The sequence below is a fragment of the Salmo trutta genome, chromosome 12 (genome assembly GCF_901001165.1).
Source record: "Salmo trutta chromosome 12, fSalTru1.1, whole genome shotgun sequence".
Taxonomy (NCBI): Eukaryota; Metazoa; Chordata; class Actinopteri; order Salmoniformes; family Salmonidae; genus Salmo; species Salmo trutta.
Window position 1 is genome coordinate 77,320,611 of NC_042968.1, and position 17,612 is coordinate 77,338,222.

Sequence of the window (17,612 nt, forward strand, 5' to 3'; positions counted from 1 at the left end):
TCCTGTGAGCAGTAGCCACCATCGTGGCCTATCTGAAGGAGGTGGAGTCTCCCTACGAAGTCCTTGACTTTATCCGCTCCTACCTGGGCGACACTGTGGAAGCCAAAGAGTTTGCCAAGCAGTTCCTGGAGCGGCGTGCCAAACAGAAAGCCAACCACCAGAGACAGCAGCAACAGCAGGTGTGTGTTATATGTATATTGAACAAATATAAACGCAACATGCAACAATTTCAAATATTTTACAGAGTTACAGTTCATGTAAGGAAATCAGTCAGTTGAAATGAAATTATTAAGTCCAACAGATATGCATCTATTGATCGCATGTACCTTAAAAAAAAAAGAAGGGGCATGGATCAGAATACCAGTCCAGTATCTGGTGTGACCACCATTTGCCTCATGCAGCGTGACACATCTCCTTCACATAGAGTTAGTTGATCAGGCTGTTGATTGTGGGCTGTGGAATGTTGTCCCACTCCACTTCAATGGCTGTGCGAAGTTGCTGGATATTGGCGGGAACTGGAACACATTGACGATCCAGAGCATCCCAAACATTCTCAATGGGTGACATGTCTGGTGAGTATGCAGGCCATTAAGGAACTAATATTTTCAGCTTCCAGGAATTTTGTACAGATCCTTGCGACATGGGGCCGTGCATTATCATTCTGAAACATGAGGTAATGACGGCGGATGAATGGCATGACAATGGGCCTCAGGATGACGTCACGCTATCTCTGTGCATTCAAATTGCCATCGATACGTTGTCCGATGCTTATGCCTGCCCATACCATAACCCCACCACCACCATGGGGCACTCTGTTCACAACGTTGACATAAACAAACCGCTCACCCATATAACGCCATACACGCTGTCTGGCATCGGCCCGGTACAGTTGAATGCCGGGACTCATCCGTGAAGAGCACTCTTCACCAGTGGCCATTGAAGGTGAGAATTTGCCCACTGAAGTTGGTTACAACGCCGAACTGCAGTCAGGTCACTTCCCTGGTGAGGATGACGAGCACGTAGATGAGCATCCCTGAGACAGTTTCTGACAGTTTGTGTAGAAATTCTAGAGTTGTAAGAACCCACAGTTTCATCAGCTTTCTGGGTGGCTGGTCTCAAATGATCCCGAAGGTGAAGAAGCCGGATGTGGAGGTCCTGGGCTGGCTTGGTTACATGTGGTCTGCGGTTGCGAGGCCGGTTTGACGTACTGCCAAATTCTCTAAAACGACGGAGACGGCTTATGGTATCGAAATTAACATTCAATTCTCTGGCAACAGCTCTGGTGAACATTCCTGTGGTCAGCATGCCAATTGCACGCTCCCTCAAAACTTGAGACATCTGTGGCTTTGTGTTGTGACAAAACTGCACTTTTAAGAGTAGCCTTTTGTCCCCAGCACAAGGTTCACATGTGTAATGATCATGCTGTTAAATCAGCTTCTTGATATACCATGCCTGTCACGTGCATGGATTATCTTGGCAAAGGAGAAATGCTCACTAACAGTGATGTAAACACATTTTTGCACAAAATCTGAGAGAAATAGGCTTTTTGTGTGTATGGAATATTTCTGGTATCTTTTATTTCAGCTCATGAAACATGGGACCAACACTTTATATGTTGTGTTTATATTTTTGTTCAGTATAATAATAAATATATTTTCCGTTTAGCAGACTCTTTTATCCAAAGCAGTTTAGTCATGTGTGCATACATTTATACGTATATGTGGTACCTGGAATCAAACTACCCTGGCATTACAAGCGCCATGCTCTACCAACTGAGCTACAAAGGACATTAGCGTATTTTGTGTATTTCGTTGACCAAAAAATTACAATTAAATCAATTTTAATCCCACTTTATAACAATAAAATGTGAAGAATTCCAACGGGGGTGTTTGTGGTGTGGATGTGTAAGACATTATCAGTAACCAACATCCCTCTCCCCCACCAGCTATCAAAAGAAGTTCCAGGACTCTCTGTGAACAACTTTCCTCTACAGGTAGGCTCCACCTCAAGTCATGACCAACACTCTTTTTATAGTATCAATCTATACTTTTCTAATGTTGGATCACTTATTGGAATTTGCAAATACCCAATACATTGTCGGTCACCACGTTGTTCTCTCTCTCTCCTCCCCCCTCTCTTCTGTGTAGTCAATGTTCCAGGCAGCCCAGATGGGGAAGGGAGGAATGTATGACAGCCAGGCTGCAAAGATGAAGAAGAAACAGACCATGATGCTTCACTCCGACCCCAGCATCTTAGGTATGCGGACACTCAGTCAATAATATGTACAGTATATTTATTAAATGTCTCGCAGCACAGTGAAAAGTAAACTAAATGGAGTGAAGTGTTGAATAGTTGATATGCAGGTGTTACGGTCTTATCAAAGGGTAATAACTGGAAGAAGAAGCACAGGGCAAGTTTATTCATCCCATTGGGTCGTATAGCTGCAAAGACAAGATATGACGATACAAGCACATATTTGTCACCTAGGCAGGGTCAACTCCTTACACATCTAGACAGCCTATACATCTCTGTTGCTAGGCAGGAACTTAATTGGTTCCTCTCACTGGTGTAGTCATGGTCCTGCCTGATGCTAGAACCTTCGTGTGCATGTATGTGTGTGAGATAGGACTGTAGTAGCAGGGTCGCTAGGGTATGCCCCTCTGGCCAGCCTCCGAGGTTTCTTCTCACTTCTGTTGACTTGACCTCGAGCCGAATTCCTTGCTCCTCTGTAGTTCTGTAGTTGGCCTGCCTTATCAAAGACTGTTGCCCTTCGCCTCCCTCAGTAACTTTCCATACTCATTCCATATTCACCTTTCATTAACACAGAACGTAAACAGTTATCATACATGTAATGTAATCAGTAAGTTCTTATATATATGCTCTCAACTAGCCTACATAGTTAAATAAAGGTGAAATAAATAAAAACATTTATAGTGATATTTATGTATTAAGTTACTCTCCCATTTTGGGTTCTATCTACAGAATACCATAAACTTCTGGAATGTGCTTTCCAAATGTGAAAAGTAGTGGAATCCATGCTGGATGTGAATAGAAGTGAACCATGGTGTTTCTCCTGCAGGATATTCATTCCTGAGCGCAGGGGACAGGATGAGCCTGGGCGAGATGGAAACAGTGGAAGATTATTGATCCACAGCATCTACCTGAATCCACCTGAGGCCTTATACCTGGCATACGACACACACACACACATTCACCAACCGACATACGCGCACACACAATGACGAATGTGCACTGCTGAGCTACTTTGCCCCCTCTTGGATGAGGACCTGGTAAAGTACTGTTTTCTCCCTCGTCTCTCAGTGAGAGGGGCCGGTAGGGGTGTGCAGAGAGGAGTACCCTTCCGCACTACTTACAGTTAAGCACCTTAAACTAAACTAATGCACTTTATTACATGGGGTTTCAATATTTGAAATGAAGTTTTGCCTGTTTTTTGTTTTTGTTGGTTTTAGGATGCAAAATGTGCATATATTATGTCTATGATATGAATAGACACAAGTGGATGTGTGTGTGCAAACATACCCAAGTAAGGAACTGGAGGTTACATCTCTGATAATAATGGTGAGAGGTTGGGGGAGTGATGAGCATTTGTTTTAGAAAGTATATTCTTTTTTTGAAAAGAGACACTGTTGTTTTTTAAACATTTATATAAAATGTAAAGCTATAGCAAATTTGCATTTTATTAAGAAAAAACTTGAAAGTTTGCACTTACAAAAACAAACAAAAGTTGTTGTGGATAAGTAGTGGAAGAAAAATATGTTTCTGGTGTCTGTGTGGTAGACTCAAAGCCTGCACACTTTTTATTGCTTACAGAGATGCATAAAAAGGCCATGTTTTTACTTTGTTCCATGAAGCTTTTTTTACTTTGTGAAGAATGTATGCAATTTGTGCCCATGTTAGATGTATGAGTGATTTAGTAGCCAATGAATGTGTCCATGTTATTTTTGTACATGGGTTCTTTAAGTGAGAGTGGGAGTGGATAGGGCTCTTTTTATCCAATCTTTCACCAGCTCCTCATCCCCTAAATGACTTCGTGATGGTCTGCGTTTCTGTCCAGTTACCTGACTATCCGCTCGTGTTCTGGCATTGGTGCTTTGCTGCCCTCATGCTCTTCTCTCGCGACGAGTCACTGAGGTATACAGGCTCTGATTCGCTGATTGAACTGTGAAAGCAAATGTCTTGTTTCAAGGCAGATTTCCGAGGTATATTTTACTGCAGTACAGGCCCTGTATCTCAATCTCACTCTTGTTAAAAGAACCATGAATAGTTATGTTTAATAATTATCTTCCTTGTGGTTATGAAAGTTGGTAAGACCAGAGAAGTTCCTTGCTTTTTTCAAGGGGATCTATTGCCTTTAACGACATGCCAGTGTTGAGGTCTTGCTTTCCTGTTTCCAGGCTGTTTTGCAAGCTATTGCCACTGCTTGTGTGAACCCTGGTTTTTATAGCTAGAGTCCTCTCTTTTGTTGCTTTTTGAATATGTTTGTATGTTAAAAACAAAGTGGAAAAGTATTTGGACTTGATGATATGGAGCACTTTTGAGGCTGCTAAGCTTTTGTATTTTTATATAGTTTTTTTTGCTTCTTGTAATTTCTTATATATATATAAAAAATGAATGTATTCCAGAACAGTGCAGTGAGATCAAGCCAGACTTTAAACAAATGGTAATGAGGAGAGTTGTGGGGATAAAGTATTAGAATCCCTGAAGATGAGATACTGTAAATTAAAGCAAGATGGACACCGCTGAACACTGCCTACTGCTCTCTGAAGAACTTCTCGTAATAAGATGAAGACGTCTGTCCATCACCAAGCAATGTTGTCGTCCTCGATAGTCTCTGGATACAGCGGCAAATCCTTTCAAACATGATGGACTCATTACAAACCTATATACCGAGGAAATGGCATGGAAAATGTAGCAGTAGTTTTTCAAAAGATGAATCTGTCTCCTTTTGATCTTTGAATGTCTGGGTTGCGACTTCATTGTCTTCTTTCTCTCTAATTGCCTACAACTTGTGAAGATGGAGAGTTTGAAGATGTGGCCGGAGGAATGATCGGTACTTCATCTGCAAACTGAAACGCTTCACTTTAACCATTTTTTTTTATTCATACAAGTCTGGATTATATTTTTTATTATAACAAAAAAATATATATATTGAGGAAAAGGAGAATGGACAATTTGTTTAAGACTGGTGACAACTAATATGTGGTTATCATTTCAATCCATGTGTTTCTCATGGGTTCTTCAAGAAAAGATCCGGAGATGGCGTGAGATGGATAAAAAAAATATATTATGACTCCTTTCATGCTCCTTGAGCCTCCTCCACAGACTTGTTCCTCAGGCCAGCCTCCTAGCCATAGCTGATCCCCCTCTGTACAACATACTGTGCAACATGTCTCATGGGGTTTGGTGGGCTGGGACCATGTGACTATAGGTTGCCTGTTTTAAATTATGGACATTTTAGAGATTCAACAAATGTTCAAAGAAATTAAAATATACTGGAGAGAACATATTTTTATAACACGGGCCTACAATTGGAACCTTTTGAAATCCAAAACTACTGGACAATGGACTGACGGGGGGGGGGGGGTGGGGTGGGAAATCTTGTTCATCTTCCACTTGTACTTTTGTTGGTTTTAGTCAGAACAGAGTGTAGGGAGATGGACAGGTTTGTGGACTACGTGAGATGCCCCTGTCTCCTTGTATTTACTCTTTTACTGGACAAGGATTGCCTTTCCCTGGACATTCTCCACAAGAAAGGACAGCATTGAGGATGACCTTGACACCGAAGTGGACCAGATTCTTCGGTGTATCAAAACAATACAGCACTGACCTTCAGAGAGCCACAGAAGGCAAGTTGATGTGACCATCTGCTTTTAGAAAGGGGCTCACTGGGGGAAATGTATATTCTTTGTTAGATGTACTTTTGCTGAATTTCTAGGTTACTGGCTACCTGAATTGGCAAGTAGGACAGGTAGAGGCACAGGGGAACTAGATAAATTATTTGACAAAAGATTCTATTTAATATCTTGCTGTACCAACAATGATAGTTATTCAGAGGAGAATTGGGTAATTAATAGGTTTCTCAAGATGTGTCCGTTTAATGAGGTTGGACATCTCCTAGATATATCCTGGTGTCTGGACAAGCCGCTCTGTTCCTCATGCTATACCCAGGGGGGTCTGGGATTTAATATTAATCTATTATGATCCGGGTTATAGTGTTTAATCATCCTTGTCTTAATAGTTCTGTCTTGTTTCTGCAGGCCAGGAGGATACCTCATGGACACTCGCCACCGCCTCCTTGCTTGGTCCATGTAGTGGCCCCTCTGCTGGATGACCAGCTGCAAAGTGAGGTGTATCATGGCCTAAGACGTGTGGGCTCTCATACCCTGAATGACTGGGTTGTTCTGGACCACAGCTGGACATGCGATTGTCTCTGAGAGGAGCAGACAGTAAAGGAGAGCGACTCCCAGACACAAGCTTTGTCCCGGTCCTGGACTGGACTAGGACAGAGGAAGACTGAACCCAGCTGATCGAGGTCTCAACCAGGAGTTAAGACTCATACACACACACACGCACCCACACAGACCTGGATGGCAAGTTTCAACTCCTGGATGTAAATAGTGAATGTTTAATTTGACTTTACTGGTTGTGTAAGATTTTTTTTGACTCATTTGGTTTTACTTGCCTTAATTGGACAGAATAAAATTGCCCATGAGTGATAACCCCTCCCCACCACCCCTACGTAGTAATAGGTTTGACCTGGTGGAGTGTATGGAATGATGGCTGGGTTGGTTTGGGACATCCTTTGACGTTCTAGCAGAGCAGTAAAATGATTGAAGTAATGAGGATTAGTGAGTGCTGTAAAAAGAGAATGCTAAACTATTAGAGGAATGTTTGAAATGCAAAATTGGTTTAAAGAAGTTTTGGGGAAATGTTATGGTTATTACCTCTTGCTACTCAAACACAGCAGAATTTTAGATGGGGCTGGGCATTGTAAATAGTTTTTACTTTGAAGAGAAGTGTAACAGAATAAATAAACTGTGTGAAATGCAATATTAATGTGTTGTCACATTCTCTACATATTGTTTTAAAGGGAAGACCGATCAACACAGATGTTGACCTTGCGCAGTGGGTTGCCGTCATATTGCATCTGACCACAGAAAATGTAATGTTCCTTTCCGGACGATTCCACATGTTGAATTGCCAGCTTTTGTCAACACCCAGCAGGAGATCTATTGTGCAAGACGGATGTTCTTTGTTGGTCTGTCTTTCCTTTTTAACACTAAATCATGTGTATCTGCCTGCAGCTTTACATGTTGCCCACATGGGGGCATGGTATGTTCAGTTTTATTGTCCTATACTCCACATTCCTTTCTGCTTTCCCAATCATGAAACCACTGGAAATGAGCTGCTGAATTATTACATTGTAAAGGAAAAGCATCTGATACAGCAGTGGTTACCAAACTGTGGGGTGCTACCTTTTTTGGGGTGTGTGTTTCATCAGTTCCTCTTGTCATGCCAGTCATTGCATACCTTAGAGCTATAACTTGTCAGAAATGTCCAGATCAACTAGCCCATGTCAGCAGGCAGGTTGAATTTTTTTGCCCATAGATATTGTTATTTTTTTGTCGCTCATATCACATCAATACACATTAGACATGGCAAAATGTATAGAATTCCAAGAAAATGTGCTTTAAAACTGCAGTTTTCTTTGCACCCCATTACAAAATGTGTAGAATTGCAGGAAATAGGCTTTAAACCTGCAAAATTCTCTCCACCAAGAGGCGTGTGAACAGTGCTTGTGCTCTTAGAAATAGACGTGGAGCGTGTGCGCGCAGGGGGGTAGCGGGATGTTCACCAATGCTTGAAAGGGGGCTCCAAGTGAAAAGGTTTGGGAACCCTTTGTCGTGATGTGTGTTTTGTCCTATATTTGTAATCCCAGCCCCCGTCCCCGCAGGAGGTCTTTTTGCCTTTTGGTAATAATTTGTTCTTAACTGACTTGCCTAGTTAAATAAAAGTGAAAAAAAGACAGAATAACTGGTGGGGGAGCTACAAGCTTGTTACTGCACATTGGTCATTTCATATGTAATCTCTCGTAGATCTATGTAAACATAACTAGTATTGTAGAACCTGTTGCAGGAATTTGATGTGGGGGATAGCAGTAGTTCGGGTTTTTTGTCATTGGTTATTTGGACAAATCACGTTTTCTTAGGCGTTAGCATCTTTCGAATTTTGGAAGGGAAGGGATATTCGGCCCGTAACTTACAAAGAGAAATGGAGCTCCTTGTTCCAGTTCCGATCTTTGTTCTAGAATTTCTTAATCGGTTCTCTTAACACATATGTACCAGAACTTAATCAAGCAGCTGACCAATTACGAGAGACTTCAGTTCTGGGTTAACCGAGATTAGCCATACTGCATCTGCCACAATATTTGGGACAATCTGTGACACATTTTCAGAAAGTTAAGGTCAACATAACTTTGACCTATAGGGTACATATCAGAAATGGCTGTATAAAATGTTTTTAAAATGGAAACCTTGAATGTTTAACTTTGTTTGACTAGTGGTTCTGAAGTGTCATGAAATTGTTTCAAATTATAAACTAAAGAAACGTCCCTTTATCAGGATCCTGTCTTTCAATGATCATTTGTAAAAATCCAAATAACTTCACAGATCTTCATTGTAAAGGGTTTGGACACTGTTTCCCATGTTTGTTCTATGAACCATAAACAATTAATGAACATGCATCTGTGGAACGGTCATTTAGACACTAACTGCTTACAGACAGTAGGCAATTAAGGTCACAGTTATGCAAACTTAGGACACTAAAGAGGCCTTTCTACTGACCCTGAAAAACACAAAGAAAGATGCCCAGGGTCCCTGCTCATCTGCGTGAACGTGCCTTAGGCATGCTGCACGGAGGTATGAGGACTGCAGATGTGGCCAGGGCAATAAATTGCAATGTCCGTACTGTGGCACGCCTAAGACAGCGCTGCAGGGAGACAGGACGGAAAGCTGATTGTCCTCGCAGTGGCAGACCACGTGTAACAACACCTGCACAGGATTGGTACATCCAAACATCACACCTGCGGGACATGTACAGGATGGCAACAACAACTGCCCGAGTTACACCAGGAATGCACAATCCCTCCATCAGTGGTCAGACTGTCTGCAATAGGCTGAAAGAGGCTGGACTGAGGGCTTGTAGGCCTGTTGTAAGGCGGGTCCTCACCAGACATCACCGGGAACAACGTCGCCTATGGGCACAACCCCACCATTGCTGGACCAGACAGGACTGACAAAGTGCTCTTCACTGACGAGTCGTGGATTTGTCTCACCAGGGGTGATGGTCAGATTCGCGTTTATCGTGGAAGGAATGAGTGTTACACCAAGGCCTGTACTCTGGAGCGGGATACGGTTTGGAGGTGGAGGGTCTGGGGTGGTGTGTCACAGCATCAAAAGACAGCTTGTTGTCATTGCAGGCAATCTCAACGCTGTGCGTTACAGGGAAGACATCCTCCTCCCTCATGTGGTACCCTTCCTGCAGACTCATCCTGACGTGACCCTCCAACATGACAATGCCACCAGCCATACTGCTCGTTCTGTGTGTGATTTCCTGCAAGACAGGAATGTCAGTGTTCTGCCATGGCCAGCGAAGAGCCTGGATCTCAATCCCATTGAGCACGTCTGGGACCTGTTGGATCAGAGGGTGAGGGCTAGGGCCGTTCCCCCCCCAGAAATGTCCGGGAACTTGCAGGTACCTTGGTGGAACAGTGGGGTAACATCTCAAAACCACCCATATTGTGCCATTGACATTAGAATGTTGGAAGCTTTGCCATCGAATTCCATTTACTGGGGCAGCTATGTTTTTTTCATTTGTAACTTCGTGGCAATAGGCACCAAATTGCACACACACACACTGCTAGAACAGGGTTTTAAAAAGATTTGTAGATTCAGGTCTGTCACAGAATTCACTCATTAACCCCACAGAAATCATTTTCCAATAAGGCTGCCAAACAACTCAATGTGGTCTTATTGGCCAATTTCGCATGACCATACCTGTATGAAACATAATTGTAGTATGCCCAAAAATAACTTAACATTAAGTGATGTAGAGTATGCAACCACATGAGCCAGGTGTGCCAGTTATAGAAGATTGCCAAAATTCTGTGAATAATTGAATAATGTGCCCAAAGATCTGTCTGCATTTCTGAAGATGTTACTACAATTCTGTGAATAATTTGACATCTTTATATCTGGCTCATGTGGTTGTGTATTCAACATCACTAGGAACATTAAGATGTTTTTGGGCATACTACAATTACATTTCAAATGGGTAAGACCACATTTAATTATATGTTGGCCATATTAGGAAAAAAATGCTTCAGTTACCCACCAGAGACATTTCTGGAACGTTCAGGTCAACAGAAATAACTTTTGACCTCTTTCCAATTATACACTGCTCAAAAAAAGAAAGGGAACACTTAAACAACACAATGTAACTCCAAGTCAATCACACTTCTGTGAAATCAAACTGTCCACTTAGGAAGCAACACTGATTGACAATAAATTCCACATGCTGTTGTGCAAATGGAATAGACAACAGGTGGAAATTATAGGCAATTAGCAAGACACCCCCAATAAAGGAGTGGTTCTGCAGGTGGTGACCACAGACCACTTCTCAGTTCCTATGCTTCCTGGCTGATGTTTTGGTCACTTTTGAATGCTGGTGGTGCTTTCACTCTAGTGGTAGCATGAGACGGAGTCTACAACCCACACAAGTGGCTCAGGTAGTGCAGCCCATCCAGGATGGCACATCAATGCGAGCTGGGGCAAGAAGGTTTGCTGTGTCTGTCAGCGTAGTGTCCAGAACATGGAGGCGCTACCAGGAGACAGGCCAGTACATCAGGAGACGTGGAGGAGGCCGTAGGAGGGCAACAACCCAGCAGCAGGACCGCTACCTCCGCCTTTGTGCAAGGAGGAGCAGGAGAAGCACTGCCAGAGCCCTGCAAAATGACCTCCAGCAGGCCATAAATGTGCATGTGTCTGCTCAAACGGTCAGAAACAGACTCCATGAGGGCCTGACGTCCACAGGTGGGGGTTGTGCTTACAGCCCAACACCGTGCAGGACGTTTGGCATTTGCCAGAGAACACCAAGATTGGCAAATTCGCCACTGGCGCCCTGTGCTCTTCACAGATGAAAGCAGGTTCACACTGAGCACATGTGACAGACGTGACAGAGTCTGGAGACGCCGTGGAGAACGTTCTGCTGCCTGCAACATCCTCCAGCATGACCGGTTTGGCGGTGGGTCAGTCATGGTGTGGGGTGGCATTTCTTTGGGGGGCCGCACAGCCCTCCATGTGCTCGCCAGAGGTAGCCTGACTGCCATTAGGTACCGAGATGAGATCCTCAGACCCCTTGCGGTTGGCCCTGGGTTCCTCCTAATGCAAGACAATGCTAGACCTCATGTGGCTAGAGTGTGTCAGCAGTTCCTGCAAGAGGAAGGCATTGATGCAATGGACTGGCCCGCCCGTTCCCCAGACCTGAATCCAATTGAGCACATCTGGGACATCATGTCTCGCTCCATCCACCAACGCCACGTTGCACCACAGACTGTCCAGGAGTTGGCGGATGCTTTAGTCCAGGTCTGGGAGGAGATCCCTCAGGAGACCATCCGCCACCTCATCAGGAGCATGCCCAGGTGTTGTAGGGAGGTCATACAGGCACGTGGAGGCCACACACACTACTGAGCCTCATTTTGACTTGTTTTAAGGACATTACATCGAAGTTGGATCAGCCTGTAGTGTGGTTTTCCACTTTAATTTTGAGTGTGATTCCAAATCCAGACCTCCATGGGTTGATAAATTGGATATCCATTGATTATTTTTGTGTGATTTTGTGGTCAGTACATTCAACTATGTAAAGAAAAAAGTATTTAATACGATTATTTCATTCATTCAGATCTAGGATGTTATTTTAGTGTTCCCTTTATTTTTTGGAGCAGTATATTATTAAAGGGTATAAGTGAGCAATAACTTGTTGTGTACTGACCATTGTTTGTCATAGGATAAAATCCCTATTGGAAAAATGTATGGGATGGAGGAATGAGAATGATAACACATAGAAAGCTAACATAGCAGTGCAGCAATCACACATTTTCCAACTCTAGGGACATAGCCCTTCAAAAAAATCACTGGGACATGGTTAGCCAAAGTGAGCCTTAAGTAACCATCTGTCTTACATAACATAACATATATCCTACTAAATGGAGGATATTAGATGTACGTACATAATAATACGAAATGCTCTGAGACCAGGTTGACAATAGAGCTACACTCTGGAACACACACATATAGGTTGGCATAGACCACTCCAGTCCATCCCTCCCCCTTCTCCTAGCTGTTCTCTATCAGTGTGAACCATAGTACGATATTTTGAGTGCAGAGCGTTGGAGAAGGACGCAACGAACCCAAAGCGGTATTGTGAACAGGAGAAGAGACCAGAATAAGTTAACCGGGATGCATTATTTTTGAATGCGCCAATTTGCACACCGACACTTCGCCTGTCATTCAAGTTTGCTAGACGAAGTTTAACCGATATTGTGCCATAATAAAAGATAACGGACGGATGGAAGGGGCTATTTTTGTCCGCTAAGACTCAAAGGGATAAAATAATGGAGACAACTCTGAAAGCAATAACGCGTTAAGCATTCAAGTGCTGCAGTGTTTATAAGAGCACAGAGGACAGGCAATTATCAATTTGGGTCAGTGAATGTTCGCTTATATACCATAGTCCAATGTTGTATGCGTGCAGAGGGAAATTGGAGCGAGCAAGCCTGTGCATCCGGATGGCAAGGTAGTCTTTGGCACTTTGCAAAATAATAGATAAACGCCCACTATCCAAAATTATCCTTTCAAGGTAGCCTACTGGTAGACATTTACACTGATAATCCGAACAATCGGTGCATATTCATTTGTCCGGGGTGGTGACATTTGGAGAGTGGGTGGACAGTGGCCTTATCATCATGCAATGTCCCGTATTGCTGGACACGTTTCAAACCAGAAACCTACATGTGGCCACTGATGCACTTTAAACGCAAGACTAGAGAGGTCGACACATTCTATCCCCTCACACATTCCAACTACTGTGAGTGTTGTCTCTGGTTGATCTTTTTTGTTGTTGAAGTTTTTCCCTAGGTGTTTGCCCAAGTCACGCTATAGCTGTGCACTCTGAGGGATTTAGTGAACTTCGTTCGCACTCTTTGTCTAACTCGATTCCCCGTCCCTTCTTTTTTCGGAGGTAAAATGGCAGTAGAGAGCCAAGGAGCAGGAATGGCTCTCGCGTTTTGGGACGGCTGTAATGGTTTAGGATTTATTTTGATTTTTCTTGTGGATTTACTGGGAATAACTGCAAGTAACATGGAACCTATTTATTGGAATACATTGAACAAGAGGTAAGTGGTTAAACTTTAATTACAAATAGGCTAGCATACCGTACTTTAGATTTGTCATAAATTCTCCCCAAAACACATTGCTGTCCGATTATGACTGACTGAATAGATAATGCAAAGGACACCGTTCCTTGACTGCCGATCAAAGCATGAAGAACTGTAGGTTATATTGGTGACATTGCATGCAGTCCGGCAGAGTGGAATTTGAAGACAGATATTGAACGCTTTACAATTACCACCTCATGGGGAACATGCCTTTGGGACACTGAATGATTATTTTGTGAGCTTCGATTTCAGGTCTCGAATTACATGGGTTCACTCAATATCCAACTGTAGACTAGGCTAGCCTAGGCCTAGTTGTTGCTGGTGGAGGTGAGTGGTGGTGTGGATACTGACTTCGTTGGAGAGGATTACGGTCGAGGAAGACTGCCTGGAGTTTACTGGCAACCGGTCCTATTCAACAGATAGGTGTCCTTTCCTATAGTTAAATATAGACCAGTGTAAAACCATAGCATACCCTTTCTGGCCATAGAGAGAGCAAGGAGATGGCAATGGGGTTGTTATGCGTGGGAATGCCTGTTTTTGGCAGACTGTTATTATGTCAGTGTTGCGTGAGAGAGGGGGTGGTCTTCACGCATGATTGCACCCTCATAAAAGGTCGCTTGCGTGTAGTCCGCTCGTTCGTTCCTCGATCCCCTCCCGCCTGTGCAGACTCATGCAAAGGTTGGAATCCACGCGAAATGGACACAATGAAAGCCAGTGAGAACCTGGCCTGGATTTGGCCCACACTGTTCCTCTTTTATCAAAGCTCAGACTCTCACATATTCTGGCAAGCATGCGGTAATTCCGCATCGATTCATTTTAAGATATTGGGGGTTTAGCCCAATGCAAGTAGGGGGGTCCGGGTCATCCTCAATTAACAACAAAATAGGAATTTCGACAGCTTAAATGCATGGATTTGGTGCACATTGAGATATTAGAGAAATATTTTTCAGGTAACTTGCACCTTCCCACCTGCCACAGCAGACACTTCCAGTACTCAATTAAAATAGCTACTGTGGGTCTCTCTACACTGGAGCACATACGTCTACAGTGTATTGCCGAAAACGACCATACCACTCAACAACTTCAAACATACTCTGGACCTGGCCAACGAGCCAAACTGATTGAAGAATCCCACAGTACCCTAACACCCACACCCACACCCCCCCACACACACACACACACACACACACACACACACACACACACACACACACACACACACAAAGAGACACTTAACAGTAATTAGAATCCATAGAGCAGCTTTAAGTGGTAGTCTACTTTCTCTGTGTTGTCTGTTGCTGTCTCTTTTGTCTAGCCTCCTTTCTCGTCCTGTCCTGGTTGTTAAGTGTAAAAGTAAACAATTGTTTAAATAGTAATTTCACAGGCTTTTTCACCTCACCTGATAGTTCTTTGTTAACCGTGTTTTACCTTTTTACTGTTTGTATTTCACCTGTTGTAATTTGTGCAAGTAAATACAACTAATTAGAATGTATAGATCAGCTAGAAGGGAATACAGTCTCTGTGCTCAACCCAACTCGGAGAGAGAACAATCTGCCCTCTTCTGTCACTTTCTCTGTCTTGTCTGTTACTGTCTCGTGTAGGGTTGGGCGGTTTATTTATATATATATATATTTTAGAGGTCGACTGATTATGATTTTTCAATGCCGATACCGATTATTGGAGGACCAAAACCCGCCGATACCGATTAATCGGCCGATTTAAAACATTTTTCTTATTTGTAATAATGACAATTACAACAATACTGAATGAACACTTATTTTAACTTAAAATAATACATCAATAAAATCAATTTAGCCTCAAATAAATAATGAAACATGCTCAATTTGGTTTAAATAATGCAAAGCAAAGTGTTGGAGAAGAAAGTAAAAGTGCAATATGTGCCATGTAAGAAAGGTAACGTGCCTTGCTCAGAACATGGGAACATATGAAAGCTGGTGGTTCATTTTAACATGAGTCTTCAATATTCCCAGGTAAGAAGTTTTAGGTTGTAGTTATTATAGGAATTATAGGACTATTTCTCTCTATATGATTTGTATTTCATATACCATTGACTATTGGATGTTCTTATAGGCACTTTAGTATTGCCAGTGTAACAGTATAGCTTCCGTCCCTCTCCTCGCTCCTACCTGGGCTCAAACCAGGAACACATCGGCAACAGCCACCCTCGAAGCAGTGTTACCCATGCAGAGCAAGGGGAACAACCACTCCAAGTCTCAGAGCGAGTGACGTTTGAAACGCTATTAGCGCACACCCGCTAACTAGCTAGCCATTTCACATCGGTTACACCAGCCTAATCTTGGGAGTTGATAGGCTTGAAGGGGTGGGTATAATTTGTGGAACGTTCCAACAGGAATCTGTTCCAAAAAAACGTAAAGTAAAAGGTTGCCAACCAACAACGCATACAAAGTAGCAACGCATACAAACCTAGCTAACTAGATGCCGAATAGGCATCAACTCACCACGTAGCTTATTCTTAATGTTTATCCATAGGCAACCAGAGGGAGGACAGACATTTTTCGGAATAAACGTGATTAGTGAAAAACGCAATGAAATAGACCACTCCCTACCCAGTATCTTATTCTGCCGCTATACAACTTTGTATGCGTTGTTTTTTGGCAACCTTGTTATTTACAAAGTTTTTGGAATAGATTCCTGTTGGAACGTTCCACAAATTATACCCACCCGGCTTGAAGTCATAAACAGCTTGAAGCACAGCGAAGAGCTGCTGGCAAAACGCACGAAAGTGCTGTTTGAATGAATGCTTACGAGCCTGCTGGTGCCTACCACCGCTCAGTCAGACTGCTCTATCAAATATCAAATCATAGACTTAATTATAACATAATAACACACAGAAATACGAGCCTTAGGTCATTAATATGGTCAAATCCGGAAACTATCATCTCGAAAACAAATGTTTTTTTCTTTCAGTGAAATACTGAAGCGTTCCGTATTTTATCTAACGGGTGGCATCCCTAAGTCTAAATATTCCTGTTACATTGCACAACCTTCAATGGTATGTCATAATTACGTAAAATTCTGGCAAATTAGTTCGCAACGAGCCAGGCAATGAACGCAAGAGCAGTGACACAATTTCATGTTAGCGGGCAATATTAACTAAATATGCAGGTTTAAAAATATATACTTGTGTATTGATTTTAAAGAAAGGCATTGATGTTTATGGTTAGGTACATTGGTGCAACGACAGTGCTTTTTTCGCAAATGCACTTGTTAAATCATCACCCGTTTGTCGAAGTAGGCTGTGATTCGATGAGAAATTAACAGGCGCCGCATCGATTATATGCAACGCAGGACACGTTAGATAAACTAGTAATATCATCAACCATGTGTAGTTAACTAGTGATTATGTTAAGATTGATAGTTTTTTATAAGATAAGTTTAATGCTAGCTAGCAACTTACCTTGGCTTCTTGCTGCCCTCGCGTAACAGGTAGTCAGACTGGCGTGGTTACATGTGGTCTGCGGTTGTGAGGCCGGTTGGACCTACTGCCAAATTCTCAAAAATTACATTGGAGGCGGCTTATGGTAGAGAAATTAACATTAAATTCTGTAGCAACTGCTCTGGTGGACATTCTTGCAGTCAGCATGCCAATTGCGCACTCCCTCAAAATTGAGACATCTGTGGCATTGTGTTGTGTGACAAAATTGCACTCTTAAATGTGCAACTTGCACATTTTAAGAGTGGCCTTTTATTGTCCCAAGCACCTGTGTAATGATCATGCTGTTTAATAAGCTTCTTGATATGCCGCACATGTCAGGTGGATGGATTATCTTCGCGAAGGAGAAATGCCCACTAACAAGGAGGTTAACAAATTTAAGAGAAATAAGCTTTTTGTGCAAATGGCACATTTCTAAGATCTTTTATTTCAGCTCAGGAAACATTGGGACCAACAATTTACATATTGTGTTTATATTTTTTATTCAGTGTGTGTGTATACATTATTTGTATACATTCTCTGCATTTTTTTACGCACAAAACCATTTAAGCAACATGGATGTTGATCCAGGAGGGTATTGAATGTCTCTAATCTGGGTACCAGTCTTTTTAGCTAACATGCCAC

At 42.6% G+C, this 17,612-nt stretch overlaps 2 protein-coding genes across 6 annotated transcripts in view; both read left to right on the forward strand.

Moving 5' to 3' along the window:
- The window catches only part of gigyf1b (GRB10 interacting GYF protein 1b), a 35,524-nt gene extending 30,025 nt beyond the window's left edge, over positions 1–5,499 (forward strand). For 2 of the 3 annotated variants that reach the window (XM_029769622.1, XM_029769624.1), the window contains 4 exons: positions 13–179; positions 1,946–1,993; positions 2,148–2,256; positions 3,080–5,499. In XM_029769622.1, the coding sequence (XP_029625482.1) occupies positions 13–179; positions 1,946–1,993; positions 2,148–2,256; positions 3,080–3,147 (392 nt within the window). In that variant the 3' untranslated portion in view covers positions 3,148–5,499. The other variant, XM_029769623.1, reaches the window with a different exon arrangement.
- Positions 5,500–12,461: 6,962 nt separating this feature from the next.
- Positions 12,462–17,612, forward strand: part of LOC115204227 (ephrin-B2-like) — a 60,968-nt gene continuing 55,817 nt past the window's right edge. For 2 of the 3 annotated variants that reach the window (XM_029769625.1, XM_029769626.1), the window contains exon 1: positions 12,462–13,471. In XM_029769625.1, the coding sequence (XP_029625485.1) occupies positions 13,323–13,471 (149 nt within the window). In that variant the 5' untranslated portion in view covers positions 12,462–13,322. The remainder of the gene's footprint in view (positions 13,472–17,612) is intronic. The other variant, XR_003880321.1, reaches the window with a different exon arrangement.